The sequence below is a fragment of the Falco cherrug genome, chromosome 9 (genome assembly GCF_023634085.1).
Source record: "Falco cherrug isolate bFalChe1 chromosome 9, bFalChe1.pri, whole genome shotgun sequence".
Classification (NCBI taxonomy): Eukaryota; Metazoa; Chordata; class Aves; order Falconiformes; family Falconidae; genus Falco; species Falco cherrug.
The window spans coordinates 30311803-30330656 of NC_073705.1; the positions used below are offsets into that span (position 1 = coordinate 30311803).

General features: G+C 38.7%; 2 protein-coding genes across 5 annotated transcripts in view; one reads left to right on the forward strand and one right to left on the reverse strand.

The window, feature by feature from the left end:
* Positions 1-16071, reverse strand: part of DNTT (DNA nucleotidylexotransferase) — a 158286-nt gene extending 142215 nt beyond the window's left edge. The window contains exon 1 of the mRNA XM_055721291.1: positions 15346-16071. The gene's annotated coding sequence lies outside the window, so the exon portion shown is untranslated. The remainder of the gene's footprint in view (positions 1-15345) is intronic.
* BLNK (B cell linker) overlaps positions 1-18854 on the forward strand; it is a 100349-nt gene that overhangs the window by 18800 nt on the left and 62695 nt on the right. For 3 of the 4 annotated variants that reach the window (XM_055721285.1, XM_055721286.1, XM_055721288.1), the window contains exon 3: positions 12440-12486. In XM_055721285.1, coding sequence (XP_055577260.1) covers positions 12440-12486 — 47 coding nt within the window. Of the gene's footprint in view, positions 1-12439; positions 12487-13038; positions 13141-18854 lie in introns of all 4 variants that reach the window. The other variant, XM_055721290.1, reaches the window with a different exon arrangement.

Consider the following 18854-nt stretch of genomic DNA (forward strand, 5'->3'; position numbering starts at 1 on the left):
TTTTTTTTTCTAAAAGACATTTACGTATGCTTCTATATAGTGAAATAGTAATTTAAATGACATTTGGCATCATTTTCATAACCCTCTTTTTAATTGCCTTGTTAAAAAATAACTGGTTACTTCAAGAAAGAGCCAAAGTCTGTTTCATATCCATTCCTGAACAGTATCTAATGCTATAAAATCACTGTAGAACATAGAAAGAGCAGGATTATACAGTCTGAACACTTAGAAGCTTTGAGAACTTCAGATGTAGATGTGGACTTCATTGGCTGATGTCAAGAGTTGAAGAGAAAACACTGATATTTATGTTTTTGAAGATTCATAGTGCTGAGAGGGAAGGGAATCAGGTACACACTGGGTGCCCCAGGATCAGATCCAGCATGAAATCCAAATAAATAAATGCTTCTGTATAAAGACCAAGCAGCAATACAGAAGTAGAAAAAACATAAATGACACAGTATTTACGTACCAATATTCTGCAGAGAAATATATATGCACATGAACACTGGCAACTTTATTTAACCTAGTATGAGTCCTGTATCCAAAACTAAATCTCCTTTTTCCTACTGAAATGAAACTAATAGTTTGACATGTACTAGATAGGTATATATCACTTGACAAACGGATCATTACACCTAAATTTCCATAAAAGAGCTAAGGAGATGAGAAACTTTCAAAGCACTTTTTCCTTTGCTTCTTTCTAATGGCATTATCTGTTCAGCTCATGATAGCTAAAGTACAAGGAAATCAAACCTCTCAAGTTACTCCTTACTTTTGTAGCTGTCCCCACAGCAATCTATCATCCAGAAGCATCATTAGCATCATACATGTTGCACTGACAGAAGTCATTGTTTATTGCATTGGACCAGAAAAGATTTTAATTAAACCGTTTAAGCACACTAACAAATCTAGTGGCAACCCAGAAAGGCAGGGAATGTTGGGCTGTGGGGGAGGAAGTGTTATATTTCCAGGCTTTCAAATTTCCAAATTGGGAAAAATAAAGCAGATGTTTAAATCTTAACCCCTTTGTAGCCAAGTGCTTACCAAGACAATTTCTAAAGCACTTTGTCACTTGCAAGCACTGATTAATACTGTACTAGTCTTTGGCTTTGTCCCTTCCAGAGGCAGCTCTCACAATCTGGGTCTGCCCTGGCCAGAAACTACTAAGCAGCACTCTGCACAGTGTCACTGAGCAGGAGTGAGGTCGCCACTCCATGCTATACATGCTTTCCACCCCATCTTAGAGTTCTTAGAAGTCACCATGACATGACCCAACACAGATGAGGTTCATGCTTTGAACGAAGGCACCTACATGTGCCTTTCTGCAGTGCCAGAAATAGCTTCTTCTGTTTGAGCCAGTATGCTGCATGCAGTACTGGCAGCTGGTCTCTTTAACACAAAACAGGTAGCAATGCTGAATTCTTACAATTTGGATGCAGCATGTATGCTTTACAGTAAAGGATCTTCATTGTATTCAATCTTGATAATACTGCTGTTTACCTATGTTACCACAACTGTGTATGATGTTCCTTCTCCTACTCACAACGACCTGCCAGCACCCTAAAGTCTCTCACAACATCCAGTTACCTCAGCCATTGAAATGCAGCAGTCATGATCTTGCTGATGAACTCAGTGATTACCCACTATTAGCGATGTTGCTTACTGTGGCTGAGGTAACATGATTCAAGCAAATCAACTGCTCATTTTCAAGATGCCTACAGATATACATACACAACATTTTTACGACTATGAATTAAAGACTGTCTATACCATATGGTTAAACAGTGGAACTAAAGCACTGCTTCAAGAATATAAACCAGTATCAAAGAAGGTACAGCAAATCTATCCCACTATCCAGGGGGTACTTTCAGAGTTAAGTAGCTCAGCAGATTTCTGGGTGGGCATATAAAATTGTTAGTTCAACATAAATGTGCAAGGAGCGTATGATGTGATTTATTTCCAAACAGAAAGTGATCAGCCAACACACTGTTTGGAGCTGCCAGGCATGTACAAAGTCACATTCGGTTTCTGATTCAGCAAGGGCATTTATTATCATTTAAGATTAGCTACTTCTAGTTAACTTGATGAAATGTAATATGCTTACGATTACGCATATGATCTTTCTTAGTCTTTCAAGAATACTCTCATGTATAGGTTTTGCTTTTAAGACTGCTGTTACAGTTTTAAGATTCCCGACTGCTTCTGCCATAGTGTTTGTTCTGAGAGTTGAGATGATTCTCATACCTCTTCTGTACAGCCTTTTCAGGCTCAGCTATTTCCCAGCACTTCTTGCTATAATTACTGTTTTTGTCCAGATGCAGGGAAGAGCAAGGCAGCTGCTTCTGCAGGCAGTGTCAGCAGGGAGCACTTCTGCACAGTTCCCAGGCCCTTAGCCAGCAGGGGAGAGCTGAAGGCCCAATTTCCCCCACTTCCTGGGATGCTCCAAGATTGATCCCATTACTCCCAACAGCCCGAAACACCTGTGGAGGCTCTGTATCCAACTATTTGGCCTGTATAGCAGCATTTAAGTAGGATTTGGACTTAATTTTGCCCAAGTAACAAGGGTCCTTGCCAGTCTCACTTACCAATGACCTGAGAATCGATTCCTGCTGTGCTATTTCTTGTTGTCATTTTCAGCCTCCCTTATGAGAGCAGGATGGAAATTCTTTATACCCAGACAATAGAGAGAAATTTTGTTTTTCAATGCAGTGCCCAGAGCATCTTCCATCAAGACAGCCCCTGCTACTCCAAGACAGTACTCTTCCTACTAAGTCAATATTCAATATTCACCACCATTTTAGCTCTTGCTTCCCTCTGTTCCCTCAGTAAGCAAATTAGATCATCTGAAGGGACAGTTTCATACCTGGGTAAAGGGGCAATGCTCCCCCTTCCACCTTTGCCACATGTTCGCATTCTACACACACTTTCGCCGTCACTGGCTCTCACTTGGCCACAAAGGCAGTACATCCAGACTTTATCCCAATGAAAACTTTTTTTGCCTGTAGTTATTTTTCAGTCAGACCACTTCACTAATGCAGCTTACTGTGCAACTGCTGGTGACAGAACAGAGGGGGTGGAGGAAGCACAGTAACCACAGAACAGACCTCTTCAGGAGGGTTAAAGCAGCTGTGAAAAAAGCCAGCTTCAGTGTGAGATTTCACAGAAACCCAGGCACTGAAGAAGCTGCAGCCCGGGATGGGGGTGGGTCTCCTCACCAGCAATTTTCTCCCGCCAAACCCCCTCTTTCTAGCCAGAAGCTCCCCTTGGTTCAAGGGAATTCCCTTCGTTAATTTACAGCTGGTTCAACTCACAAAAGAGTCTGAGAAGCACTAAAGTCAACACAGGGATGGAGACATTCCTCCAAGCCAGGAGCAGAGGGAGAAGGGAGGGAGCAGAACTGGCCCTTCTGGCAGCTACAGCCACTGGGGCGTTCAGGGGCCTCACACCGCTTCCCCCAGCCCAGCCTGGTGACACCTTGCTGGCGCCAGCGAGCGAGCACCAGGAGGGCTCCATGCTAGCTGCATTTTATCAAACCACCCCTTGGAAAGAGCTCAGGTTATCTGGGGGCAAGAGACTCGGTGTGGGGGAGGTAGGATCCTGGAAGAGCCCCCATACTCCCACCTCAGAGAGAGCCTGTTAGACTGGCCATGGTGGAAAGGCCTGCTCACTTAAAGAGTATCACAGTATCCTTATAACTGCCTTTTCAAGGCCTAATTGTTCCAGGGTGTCCTCGCTCAAAGAATGGTGAACTCCGCACTTTTCTGATTACAACCTGAACTTGTCAACTTCACATATACAAAATATATCTTGCACAAAACAATCAGAACATTCTAAATTTCTGAGTTAACTTTCAACAAAATCACCTGCATGCAGTTATTGGAAGAGGATTCAGGCAGGTGCAAGCAGCAGGTGGCCTCAGATGTGATTGAGCCCTATTAAAGGGCAAGATTATTAAGAGAAGCTGACAGTGTAAATCCTGTTAGATGTCGCTATTAAACTGGGTCCAAAACTGGTCAACAGCATAGTGCATTCTCTGCTTCTAGCAGGGCTCCACGCTGAGGACATTTCTGCAGCATGTCCTATTTCTTGGAGATCTCAGGTCACTGGTGTCTTGACTACAGACTAGCAATATTCTCTAGGCCACTCATTTGTAGATGTGGCCAAAAATGGAGCTTCTGATGCTTCAATATCTCCCTTTGTTCTGAATCAGAATGAATAGTAGCAAGTTTCCCATAGAAGTAAAATAAAAATGCTTTGGAACCACTGAAGCTGTAGCACTGACATGCCTCATTTAGGCCTTTTACTTTAAACATAAAAATAAATTGATTCAACTTCATCACATTTTTTATATAGTCTTAATCATTGATGAAGTTAAGAGTCCTGCAAAAAAATCTGCATTTTTAAAGATAATTTTTTTCTGCTACAAGACTAAGCTGGCTCTTCTGAACTCTCTTTTCTCAAAATAAGAAATGAGACTAATCTCGCAGCCCACATCAGCAGCAGGCCCTCCTCCTGGGTTTTGCTGAGGCTAGATTTCTAGTGGTCACAGTTGTTATTCCTGTATGTGGTGACTTGCTTCGCTTTTCAAACACTAAACCCCATTCTAATTGGTTTAAGCATATATCAGTGCATTACTACAGAGATATGGGAAGTGGTTTTATTTTCTGAGTTCCAGTAAGTGTCATCTCAACAGTGACATGCAAATATAGAGTTCAGCCCACAGAGCATTACACTGCCAGCGAGGAAGATAGTGTAATTTTTAAAAGAACCTTGGAAACCTTGCATCTCTCTATCAGTCAGCCTAAGACTAATGGGGACACCCATGTTCTAGGAAAGATAACATGAACTTCCCATTGCATGCACTAAAAAGACAGATTTATGTTGCAGATCAAACTTTACTGTCTTAGACCCAGGTTATTTCTGAAGCTGGCTTTGAAGGAGCAGACTGTTCATTCAGCATCTGAGACTGAATACAACAAATTCAAGTCTTGGATAGCCAAGTGTGAGAAAGCAGCTCCTGGGGTATAAAATGGGCTGGAAACCCAGGTCATAAACAAATAAATCATAGATAAATCCACTCATAGCTTATAAAAGAGCAAAAGATCAGCTAGATGAATCTTTCCTTGGAGGTCTTCAAAGCAAAATGGGTGAACCTTAAATGTGTCCACTTTAGGTACTATTGCAAAAGCAGTTTCCTTGAAGCAATACAAACCACAGGGATTAACTGAGCTGCTATTGCAGGAAAATACCTTTCTCTCAAAGAAAAAACAAGTTTCTAATATCTCAACAGTTGAATAAATGTGGCAGGATATGCAGTACAAACTCATCAGTTTTGGAGTTCTGGCAAAACCGTACAGTAGTTCAATGCATATTAAACCTAATCAAGTCATTTGTTTAAAAAAAAAACACAAACACAAACACAAAACTCATTTTGAATGATATGAAATGATAGAGCAGCAATACTACAAACAGATTTCTACTGATGGTGCTGAAGTAATTCTGATTGTCCTAAAAAAACTAAAACACTCAACTGTTCCTTCCAGCATGATAGACATCTGGATCTCAAGCCCCCATAACATGTTGAACACAGCTCTTAGTAACACAACATTAGATGAGCAGTTTTGTTTAATTAAAACCACGCCTAAGGACAAAATATCAGCAGCACTTCCTGATAGCTGACAAATCCACAGCAGACCAAGAAACCCATCCCCAACAGTCCTATTTACACCAAGCATTTCCTGAATGTATTCCTTTGCTACTAACACTGCTACCAACACAGCTTCATTTGTACTATGTGAGGTCTTAAAAAGGCAAATGCAGAGATGGCTGCTGTAGTCTTAGAGATATCATGTATATCAACCATTCTCACACTGCTAGTACGATTTATCCTTATGTTTTCACTACAAGCATCCGTGTCCAAGCAGTAAGGAGAAGCTCCACGGGTGCAAACAAAAGGCAGAGTGACTCTGCACATAGCAATTGGCCCTATGTCATTGCAACTGCTCCCACACTCGGACCTGAAAGGTCAGAAGTATATTAGAACTGTTAAGCACCTGCACTGGATTACCAGCTTCAGTACAGATGAAAGCACATAGCCCAGCTTTGGCTGGCACAACTGTTAGCAACTAATCTCGTCCTTACAGAGCAGCTCTGCAACAAACAGGATTGCTGTTCATCTCTGCATTCGCATTAAAGCAGTAGGCTCACCTATCTGAAATGAAAGCAGACATCTCTTATACCACTTATATAACTGTGACTTTAGTTTCATTGCAGAATATCAACATTTGTGTTCAACAAATATGATTCACCATGTTTTGAAAGTAACAGAGATAGAATGATAGAGGCAGCATAGCATGATTCACCTCAGCCTTGAAACTGCACAGAGCTATGTTTCACTAGAATTATGCTACCTACATTTGTTACCTCAGAGATATTTGCAACAGTTATCATGAACTGAGAAGACACTAAAATAAACATTCACAACCAAAGATTGACCGATATAGTTTGATGATTCTTGCCACAAACTGCCAACCCTGAAAAAAATTTTTCCTTATTTTTGCCAACTTCTAATTATACTTTCACTGAAGCACATTTCCTTTCCTTCTTCCTTCATATTTGTCTCTGTCTTCACCTAGCCTTCTGCCACTGATCTTTTTCAAATTTATCTTCCAGGTAATAAAATGAACGGTGCATTTATATTTTTCCATGTTCATTTTAAATTGCATCCTTTGACTATAGATATAGCACCCCTAAGCACCTCTGAGTTTTAAGTGATTTTAAAAACAGTATTTCATTTTTGCATAACTTTGCTCCTTTTCCTTTATTAGTAATTTATCCATTATGTATATACTAACACTAGAGGCAAAGCTAAATTGGAACCTCACTGGGGTAGGCATCAAACAGTTTTAGCAAGGTTTTTTTCTTCAGATTCTAAAATCCAAACAAGCTAGACAAAATGTTGAGGAAAATAGAAAAGACAAATATTTGTTAAAGTGTTGTTTGAATAAAATTATGAATGAGAAATGAGAATATCAACCGTAACTCAGCAAAACAGTTAAGCACAGACCCCAGCAAATAAACATACCCTGTTGCCTTCATCCTTCATTGGGAATGCCTTAAGCTCATGCCTAAATGCTATATTGATTTGGACCTCACATGTCTTGCCTGAATTAATGCAAGATTTCAGTTTTGCACATAAAGTACTGCCTCCACTCCCAAAGAAGCTCACACTTGTAATGCCACACCTGAGATAAGCATCACAGCTCCGAAGCTTGACTTCTGTTTATTCATAACAGGTCTAAAACTGGTAGCTGCCAAACAATTTCTTCAGTGACCCTGCTGAGATTCTTTAACCTTACCCTCAGCTTTTTGAATGGGAGTATTTTAATCATAATGCCCCTTTCAACCTTTTCCTCTAAGGAAACTGTTCATCAGGATGACACTTCTCTACCAGAAGTCCAAGCATTCATAAAGATGAACAGACACCACCACCTTGTATTATATAAGTGAGATATTACTGAAAGGAGTAGTATTTAATTTGAAAGGCTCTGTAACACAAAGAAACAGGATCAGAATTAGGCTGAAATACAAGGAATTGCAATTTTAGTATGTAATATGGTTACAACCTGTTCATCTGCCATGCAAACTGGTCTCACTACAAAGCTACTTCACACACATCTTGCTACCACTAGATGTCAGGTTTATACACTTTAAAATGGATAAATGTCTTAAAATAGCAATTCTGCATTCACAATAGAAACATATTTCTTTATTATGCCATTCTTTCTGGACCGACCCTTGATTTCAAGGATTCCACATTTTATTTACCTTCTTCTCTTCTGCTTTTTTTTTTCCCCCTCAGTAAGACACAGTTCTCCTTTACCTAAGAAAAAAAGACCTAAAATTTTTTCCACTATGCATTTATTCCTTTATTTACTCAGTCTGACGAACTGAAAATTTTTGCCAGATATCACTGGCAAAAGTCTATAGCTCAGGTTGTATTTCTAGAGGCCAGCACTGAAATCTTATTCCACAAAGATATTTTTATATTCCATGAGGACATTTTTACTAAGAAATGCCATATCTTCTCTAACTAACTACAGACAGTCTACTATGCCAGTTAATAGGGGATATCATTAACATTGTTTATTACAATGCTATGATTTTTCAGATTTACACTCATATTGGCTGCTAAATGTAGATCATTTTTATTCACACTCCAAATTTCTATGTCTCAGAAGAGAAAAATGTAGCTGTAGATTACTTCTAATGCTGGCTTCTTACAAGTCTTCTTGTCAATACCAGATACCATGAACAGGTCTTAACATAAAGTTGGTCATACTGAATACAGAGCTTTTATAATATATTAGGCATCTACTTTGACATAAAAACATGGAATTACTTCACATCAAGCAAACCTGGTTTTTTACTCCCCTCCCCAAAACTGAAAAAAATTAGGTGGATGTCAAAATCATTATACAATATTATATTCATATATATATACACACACACACAAAAAAAACACACAAAAAAAAAACCAAAACACCTAATTCCACAGCAAACCTCTCCAAACTGGCCCCCACTCAGAACTGGCAACGTTACAGAATGTAACTCAGCATTACTGCAAGGTAATGTCAAGACTGTTAAGTCTCATGCAGCTTTACTGCCCAGATATTGACAGCTTATCTAGCAATAGTTTGTTTGAAGTTTATATATAGATATACATTTGTTTATATATAGACAGTATGTTTGTTTGTCCTAAAGTGAAAGGAATCCCCTCATCCTCATTCACTTCAAAATTTGGCCTTTCCAAATTCCTACTGATCCTTCATGGCTCTCCTGGATTGTATAGGTATTATTTGCACCTGCAGCCATAACCATCTTATATAGGTGCTTACCTACAAGAAGGAACTGAGAAGTACGGAAGGTAAGACAGACGTGCTTCCATGAACCTCAAAATATAGTTGAAAAAACTGTATCATACAATCAACTGTAACAACCTTCTTCAAAGACATTAAAAAAAAATTTTGAGACAGTAACTCTATTAAAAATACCCCTTAGCACAATCTCAGCGAGAACTGTGAAAACATGGCAAAACACTCCAGAGCACATGTGGGGACTCAAGCGCGTCAGGTCCTGTGACTTCTACTTCTGACAGCCATGTTTATGACTAAGAAGCCTTCCTCAGAAAAGTGCTAAATTTGGGGTAGGTGAAGGTGCCGTATATGCCACACAGTGTTACAACGTTCTATCCCTTGTATAACTCCATTCCCTTCACCTTCCTGCCTTACTTAGTTTCCTCAAACCAGGACTCCATTTGCATACTAACTACCCCATACCCACTTACCAGTCATCCACTGCATGTCCCCAAGTCTGCAAAATGCCATAAATCCCACCCAGCCAAGGCATGTAAGCCACTTGTCGGCCACTTGTGAGACAGAGAACCAGAGCACCTCAGATATGCCAGTTTACTCGGTGTGTACTACACGGTCCACATGTATGAATTGGTGTAAACTTTTCCAGACAAAAACACATAAAACCTACTCACAGGTCTGCAGCTCCAGACTGCACAGGACTTTAGCTTCTCTTTGCTTTTGATGTAAGGTTTCCTCTTTGTCAGCACCCATGCTGGCAAGCAACTACAGCAGGATAGGCTCAGATCCAAGATATGCTTTTGCAAGTAAAGGAGCAAGAGACACACCTCAAACGTTTGCATCACTGCAACATTTCTCCCCTTCCACGATGTTATCTGCAGAACAAAGCTGGCTGGCTTGATCTGCAAGCTAAGAGTTTTGATTACTCTTAGCTACTGAGCTAAGTAAGTGAGCTTCTGAGGAGGCTGATGCCAGGTGAATGAAGCAGCCAGTAGAAAAGAAGAAATCAATAGGGGTTTGAAAGAATTTTTTATATGCTTTCTAATATGAAACTGTAAATATAAAAAAAAACCAAGCACCCCAGCCTGTCCCTTTGGTTCCTCATTGTACATTTGCCAACTCAGATACCACTATGAAAGAAACTAAACTTTTTTATCACATATTCATTTGTGATATATTCTAGTCATGCCAATATGAATCACTAACAATGTATATCATAAGCAACAGAAGCAATGGATAATTAAAACCTGGAAGAATTAGTCATCTTCTTATAGAAGCTACCATGTAATTACAAAAACATTGTGTTTGCAAGATATTTTTATACTCTTTCTAAGATCAGAATTTTGTCACTAAAATGCAGCAGCAGCTCTTAGTTGCAATCAATGGTACAATGCACTGCAAAAAAATAAACATACAAAATAAGAAAAGATAGCTTTCAGCTGGACCCATAGATATCAATCTCAAACTGTAGGGAGGCTCAAAGCTTAATCTCCTTATTGAAGACTATCTTGGAGGGGAGGGGGAATCAAGTTAAAACTCTCTGTATAAAACATTCACCACTATAAGAAGTGCTTACATCTGTAGCTTCCTACTCTACCAACATTAAGTGCTAGTCAAAAAAGCGCTGGATCTGACCATGCATACAGCACTTGTCTATGTGGAAAAAGCTGCTTAAGCAGCACATTCCAGTAAACATCAGCTTAGAAGGGCAGAGAATTACACATACTATTTGGTTGCAATCACCAAGCAATTATACCTTAACAATCTTAACGCACACAAGTAAAAGTTGAACTGTACTGTTTTGCAAAGAAAAGAGAATGAGCAAGAATGAAACCCTTACAATAAAAAGCACAGCAGCTTCCCCCTCTTATTTAGAAGATGCAATAACAGGGGAGGAAATGGCCCTAATATTGCTGGTCATTGATCTGATGAGGCAATTTGGTGAGTCATCATTACAGCTGATGAAGTCTGAACAAGCCCAGATGGGCCTGTATGTCAATCAGACAGCTCAATATAGTTTTAAATTTCCTCAGGAATTTGGTGATTTCTAGATCTGCTAGATCATCTGCTAATTACCATATGCACTATATGTAGATATGCAGCTGCTTTTTGTTACACTATAATTACAGGCTAAGGATTAAATGTAGGGAGTTCTCCAGTGCCTGATATGGCATATTTTCACAACAAATATATCAAAGAAATGCAGAGATTCACTTGAATTTCAATACAGACTGAGGAAAAAATGTTTTCTCTGAGAGCTCACATGTTCTCTGCTTGATCTCCTTGTCTCATACACTTATTATTGGTGTCTCATTTTGTATGCCTGATACAAGCTCAACTATTGTGCTGATAAGATGGTGAGAGAAAACACAAAACAGTTTGGAACGGCACTGATGACTGGGGGGTTATTCAGAAAAACAGAGAGAGCTGAACAAACATCAATCATACTACAATGAACTCGGTATCACTGAAGTATGGATGTATGAAATGGATGTATGAAAGTAACAGTTTCAGAGATTTCACATCCATTACAGGTGTGCCTAGGAAGTCTCAGGAAACAAGCAAATTAATATCCTCTTCCTAACATAAAAGTAGAAGGAAGGTTAGAATTGCATCTATTAAACATACATGTTTTCAGCCTGACCTATCCCCTGTTGAAATCCATGCTGAAAAAAAAGGGCATTTTAATTTTAGCAGGTTTCTGGACTTAAATGATGCAATCACACACTTGGTCTGGGAACAATCCAGAGATTTTACTGGAAATTTTGCACTAAAGGGAAATCCATAGATTTTTTTTTTAAAAAAAAAAAAAGGTTTAATTTAGAGTAGTTTAAAACTCTGATTTAAGAAGTTCAGCTGCAAGCTGCGCACTAGCTCGAACATTGAAGTACTTCTGCTGCTTCTAGTGCAGTGCATGGACTTTGGCACATTGAGGTGAAAGGTATATGCAGCTACACAAACTATTGAAATTATTTGGCTAAACTGTTTCCAGTACTTAAATTAGTTTCTGCAGCACTAGAGCGGGCAGTGTATGTGCTAAGGTGTCACACTGAAAATTCTGTTTCCTCTTCTTCCCTCTTTCATGGGTTCAGGAGTCATGTGGAAGTCTAGCACAAGAACAGATCAAACCAGGAGTTAATCATCTCCCACTCATTGATAAAGTAATCTTCCACTCAGCCATTGTTATACTAATCAGCTGATTTCAATAAAAAACCTCAAAGAAATTCTGTGGTGTAGCTGGAAAGAGATGATATAAAATGGCTTGCTTATCACTTTTCTGAATTATTTGTTAACCAGCATAATTTAATCTGCCACATGCCTGGTTAAATTCCAGATTAGCAATGTAATGTGTGTGCTACCAGCTTTCCAGAAATGTTACAACAGGCCAGTAATAAAAAGTTAAGCATTAACCAAGATGAGACAACCATGTAGCTACAAAACTAGAACTTATTTTTCAGGTCTTTGCTTAGTTCACTACTAAAAATGTCATACAATTCACTTAATGAATTGGTCTTGATTAAACTGATCTGTATTTAAAATACAAACCCTGATTTTTCTCTTTTCAGAATGTATCAGATTATGAGCTGAGTCGATTCAAAATAATGCACCAACTGTAAGTTTCTCATTATTTTCTGCTTCCCCATTAAATGACTAATACTCTGTTATAGTCTGACAGTTTCTCTGTTAATAAGTAAGGAAAAATGATAATGAAACCTTCTGTTTACGTGAGGGGCATTAATTGATGGGGGTGGAACTTCCTCAGGGCTAGGACCCTGGAACATTTACAAGAACTGTGGTTCAGATCAGCTGACAAGAAAGTCTCTTCTGCACCAGCTGCTGGGTGATATTCTTCCTCAGAAGAGACAGGAGCAACCTTAATATTAGGAAAAGTGAAAATTCAACTTCTTCTAGAATACAAAAGGCCTTTGCTTGTATAAAGTATGAGGCCAAATTTTCAGAATTTGTTCACCTACTGCCTAGGGATCAACATAAGTGATCAGATTAACAAAGTGCTATGTTAAAAGTAATTTAAATAGAATACAGAATAAGTGAATACAGGCATAACAGTTAGGAAATGCCTTTGTGTAATCTGTGACAAATCAAGTAAATTTAGAAGGATATCCTTAATATTTAAATATATTTTTTCTCTTCTATTACTGTACAGAAACAATATTGAGGAGTTTTCTCTGTAAGCCAATGAAACCAAGAAGAGTTCAGTTTAATATGGAATAAGTTGTTCTACTTCACCTCATGGTTATTATTCCAGGTAGCTTTTTATTTTTTCCTCTAGCTGGGAAAACATCATATCTATTTAAGAAACCAGAATTTTTTTCTGAATCCCACTGTATTGGTAAAAAACTGAAGGAACTTGGAGACATTTTTACCCATTAAAATCCTATTCCTATTGATAGGAATTTGATAAGATCATCAGTTACTATTCTTCTGGGTTTGTTTTAATAATTAACTGGGTAAGTAAAGAAAATATCAAAGGACTTTCTTGCAAAGCAATTAAGTCTAATGGGACATCATTTTGAGAGAAAATGTAGACAGCATGAACATAAAGTTAACCAAGGGTGTGACCTCTGTTTCTGTGATATACATAGATCTGATCTACTACAATATTGTGGCAATCAAGAATCTACTGAACTGAGACCAAGAGTTGTACTTCTACTGATGTGGGTATTCGAGCTTTGGATTCTCAAATTGTATATTGGACTAACAAAGGAGTTTTATAGTATAAATTCTGTTGTCAAATATAAAACAAAAAAGCAAAGTAGATCAAGTCCAAAGTAATAAAAAATCCTGAAATGCACAGTGTGGATGTCACATCCCTAGCACCAACTTTCATTCTAAAATCTTTTGCTCTTCCATCTTACTACTTGTTATTGCAAAAATTGCCTGAGTTTCTAGCAGTCAAATAGTTTGCATGTTTTAACTGGAAAAAGTCTACAGTGATCCACCAAAGTCACATGAACAGGCCTGTTCAAGCCTGTTCATACAGCAGGTAATCCCCAACGGCCCAAAACACTAAGGACAGATAAACAGAAAAATAGTAATTACCAGACAAGGTGAGACCAAAATTCTTTGTTTCTCCTGGCAATGGCCACTGCTTCAGGTCTCTGCCTGTCATGAAAGTTTCATCATGGGGCTTCATTAGACAGAAGCTAGGTCCCCCGACATGCCACTGTCCAAAGCTCTTTGTCTTTCCCATTCTAGCTCTCACTAGTGTAACACTTCGCATTCTTCTTCTGCATAAGAAAGATTTTTGAGTCTAGAAGGCTATAAATGCGCTGTGAACTAAAACGTACAGTTATTCTACATTCTGCTAGGAAATCATATCGCAGGTGTACCAGGAGCAATCTGCAGTCATGCATGGGTATGCTTCCCTGATTTCTGCACCAAATACCTCTACTAACTCAATGGAAGGCTCTTTTCCCTCTAATCAATACTATACCTGTTCTTTCCCTAAGGTGGAAAAGATTACAGGAGCAAAAAAGACAAAATTGTTGTATCTGGGAAGACTTTATCATATCAATACTCTGAAATAAACCTTTTTGCACTACACTTTCCATGAAGTCTCCTAGTTAATTCGATTAGTATTAGTTTTGACAGCCTAATGACAGCCTGATGTAAACTAGTTCCCATCAACACTCAAAGCCACAGGTCTACCCAGATTGCTTCCAAGCAACTACTGAATATAGTAGTGAAATTTTCAAGGTGCAAACTCTGCTAGTGTCCTATCCTATTCCTGAAATGCAAAAATGAATGGTTGGTTTCCTTCCTCGCTTCCCAAAACAGTAACAGAAGAGGTGCTACTTTCAAACACAGGACAGTAGAGCACTGAGGCACTAGCCCAAGCCCTCTCTGGAGCTGGCTGCCAGGGTTGTGCAACAAATTGCTTTCACAGGTTTACATGTTTTCAACAGTCCTGACATCATGTTGAAATCTTGAGGTTTGCCTAAAGCCGTTCCTCCTGCAGAAGCACCATTGTATTTTTCACTCCACACAGCAGACTCAGCTGATACCTTCCCACTCTGAAAGCCTGGGGTCACCCAAAACACTGAACAAGTTCGCTCTCAAGAATGGCAGTACAACAGCACGTCCCAGATGTTTCCCATCGGAGAAGTTTCAAACATCCCACTGACTACAGTCATGGGCTGTTTTATTCCATTTTAAGATTTATGCCAGGAAGAACACTATATCAACCATCACACTACATTTGGGAGCACTCTTTAAGAAAGCGCAGATATCAAAAGCAACCTCATACCACAGATGTTTCAGAATACTGGAACTTAAGTGCTTTCTAAGCATGCAGTCTTGCTATCTTTACTTAACATTTTAATAAGCAGTGCAAATAAGATAGGTATTTATAACTGTATTCAGCAAAACCGGCATATAAGCTGTAACTCAGTTATAAAAATTCGTAATTTGGAAGCACATTGAGAAAGAAATGTAATTACAGCTCCGTCACCTCAGTGTAGATAGTTGAAGACTTCCAGTATCAGATGTTCACGCAGAAGTTGTTTCACAGTGCTTTCAGCTTACTCATTTCACTTTCCCAGGGACCGTGAAATTAAAAGGCCTTCTTTATAGCTAATGTGATTAGGAATTCATCCCAAATCAAGCTCAGTATAAATTTTTCTCTCAACACATGAGCTTTGGGGACTGTTTTCCAAAATCAGGACTGGAATCTTTCATCACAAAATTAGTGCTTTCTATCACATGTGCAAATTCAGAAGCCTGTTCTGGCTGTGCCGGATTACTATGCAAATGAGAAATCTTCACCTGCAAGTCATGTATGAGGTGTCAAATCTTGAGTTTACCATTTTGTATATAGCAACACGCAGTTATGGGAGATCCTGGATAATAAGTGAGCTGTGATAAGGAACACATAATTACAAGTGTTGTTTAATTATGGTGTGGGCAGCATTTGATCTCCTTTTCTTGAAATAAATATCTACCAATTTTCACTGCTGTGAAAATGTTACTAGTTTATTTTGCCAGGAATTTATACTATATGCAGAAAAAATGCTATTCTTAAATCAAATAAGCCTTCTTAAGATTGATTTATAGATTACTTTCTAACATCTTTATTTTATTTGCTCATAATTTTTAATAATTCCAGACTGAAATTTTTCATCCTCACCTCCAAGAAAAGATGTATTTTCCTGAGCTATATAAATCGCAGTTGTAAGAGATGTTACATACCAGGAAGGTATCTTGTAATGCTGAGATGTTCCACTTACAATGCGCTTGCGTAACTCAAACTGTAAGAACAAGAAACATTATACATAAACTCCTTTTTCATCCTCCCCCTTCCACTTGCATTTTTTCTTTTATTTCTTCATTAAGGAAGGTAAATAACCTAATGTGAAAAATTCACTTTTCAGTTTTTTCACAGCCATCACCATTTATATCCATGGACAAGTTCTCCATACACCACATGCGAAGGCCTGGATCTCCTCTTAGCCCATTTGCAGCTGGGTCAGGAGAGCTTGTAAGGCAAAAAGCTTTTGGAGTGATGGTTTCCAATAATCACTAAACCTGGATTTCATAAATGTGGATTTGAAACCTTGCTTTGCTGAAGTAAACTCAGCTAAATTATTTTAGCATTCCTTGCTTTCTTTCCCACCTGCAGTGTGGAAATACTAGTATTTCCCTGTCTCACAGGGGTGCTATAATGGAAAAGCATCAGGAATTCTGAGTTCTTTACACAAAATAGTAAGGAAAAACATACAGCTGCTCTGCAGGTGAAAGCTGTAACTTGCTTCCCAAAGTCCCCTTCACCAGCTGCGATGTCACAGGGCCAGGGCAATTACATGCATCAGAGATGTGAATATTGCGGAGATTACTGGCCAAGCGGTGGCCAATACTGCCACCACTGCAGCTGCCAGCCAGACTCTGTGCTCTCAGGGGCCAGCCCAGGCTCGCAGGCAACAAAAGAGGGCAATGGTTCGAAGGGCAAACAGACCTCCGCTGGCAAAATCAATTCTTGTCTACTCCTGACAGAGACTTGCACCCATCTTCTCTCAACAATTTAGTCAGACACTTCAGTGCATCTAACTCATTGTCCGTGCCTCTAGCAAGAATCATTGTCTCAAGTACTTACATGCATAATCCATTTTTTTCTGTTGCATTTTTACTTCTCATTAAAAAGACAGGAAAACTGAAGGCATAAACATTAAGACAATAGCTTAAGAATAAAAGAGAGGTCAAAAAATAAATCAGTAAACTTCTAAGAGACTACAATGGCATTCAAATTTCACACATAGAGAATTTTCTAATCCTGTTTGGAGGGAGGAGATTACATAGGCATTATCATTAAATTTATTCTTAGGTAATAAATGTAGGGTGTACAACATGATACTTTCAGTTTCACTTTGAACCACTTAGATTTCTTGCACCTATATTTTTATTTCAGTGGATTACTTTGCCTAACCAAAGACAAATCCTAGCAAAAATACTAATAAAATCAATGAGATTTTATGAGAAATAGACTGTTTCCTTAAGAAATAATAAAGACAAAGCTTTTGCTGTCTCTTTAAGCAAGATGCAGCAAAACAGAAATCTTGTGACAATCTGTATTTAGACTTTCCCCGCTCCAGAGAAAGCTCCAAGCTGAAAAAGCAAATGTGGTAGCTGACTTCTATCCCAGTACTTAGTAAGCAGGAAAGGTTTTCCCCTCTACTTGTGATATACCGTAATGGATTTTTAACTACCATATATCCTTTAAATACCAGCACTGACTCAGTTTGCATGTTTTATGTCCAAATATGTAGATTTAGATCCTTGCTATCCTTAGTTTTTGATGTAGCTTAATGCCGCTTTAAAAAGCTCCACTTATTCCCAAAACAGGAAAAAACCAGGGCTGCAAATTCAGAAGCTACCTCCTCATACAGTGACCTTCCAATAAAAATGACACCTAAAAGAGACCAAAAGAGGTTTCCAGTACATAACCACTCTAGCATCACAGAAGCATACTACAGGACACTTCCTTGGTAGGTATATATCCTCAGGAAAAAAAAAAGTATCTAGATTTGACTTTAAATCACACTTTTATATATTATTTACTCATGTTTAACATAGAAAGGCTATGACAAAAGTCTACTCAGGCGTCAAATATTTACAGAGGCAGCCATTGCCTGCTGATTAGAATTAATCCTGGATATTCTCCTGGATCCTAGGAGGATCTAGGAAATATTTGCTCAGCAAAGCAACACCATCTTGCCTCCTTTTACAGCATCAGAGAATATTACACTCCTGCAGCAGAAAGGGGGCAACAGACACTTGTGTTACAGCAGTTTCTCTTCCATCCTGCCAAGAGCAACCAAGACTTTTGCAAAGACAGCAGTTACTTGAGAAGGAGGAAAGAGCCCCTCATAGCTCAGGAGCATATTATGTTCCAAGTTCTAGGAATTTCAGTTCTGCTCTTATAACTAGACTGTTCACCATGCTGTCTTGAATCTAAAGCCAGGTAAAACTGGTATTCTGAAATAATTTTTGAGGTGTTTTACCAAAGCTTAACAATAAAAGACTGGAAAGATCACAGTATTAAAAGCCTTGTCGCACCACCATAGACGGCATGGATTTGAACCTGAGACCACAGTTTAATCACAGCACCTTCCCCATCTCAGCCCCATGTCAAAAGAACTGCCTAGTCACGCAAACAGACAGACACACTCCAGTACTATGAATCTTTAACTGGGCATTTTTCTTAGTACTAAGGAAATCAAATCCAATCTTCTAACCAAGCTTTGCCATATTTTTGAGAATTGCCAAATATTTGTGATAGTCTATCTTGGCAAAATATGCTGTCCCCTATTTAAGTCAAATAACATTTGATAGTTTTCCATAGGTAAATAGTGAATGTGGGTTTTTTGCTTTGTTTTATATTGAAAATGATGCATAAGGAAAATTGCACAAGGGAGAAACTATTTCTGTACATCACATTCTCCTACGACTGCAACCACATAGAAGACA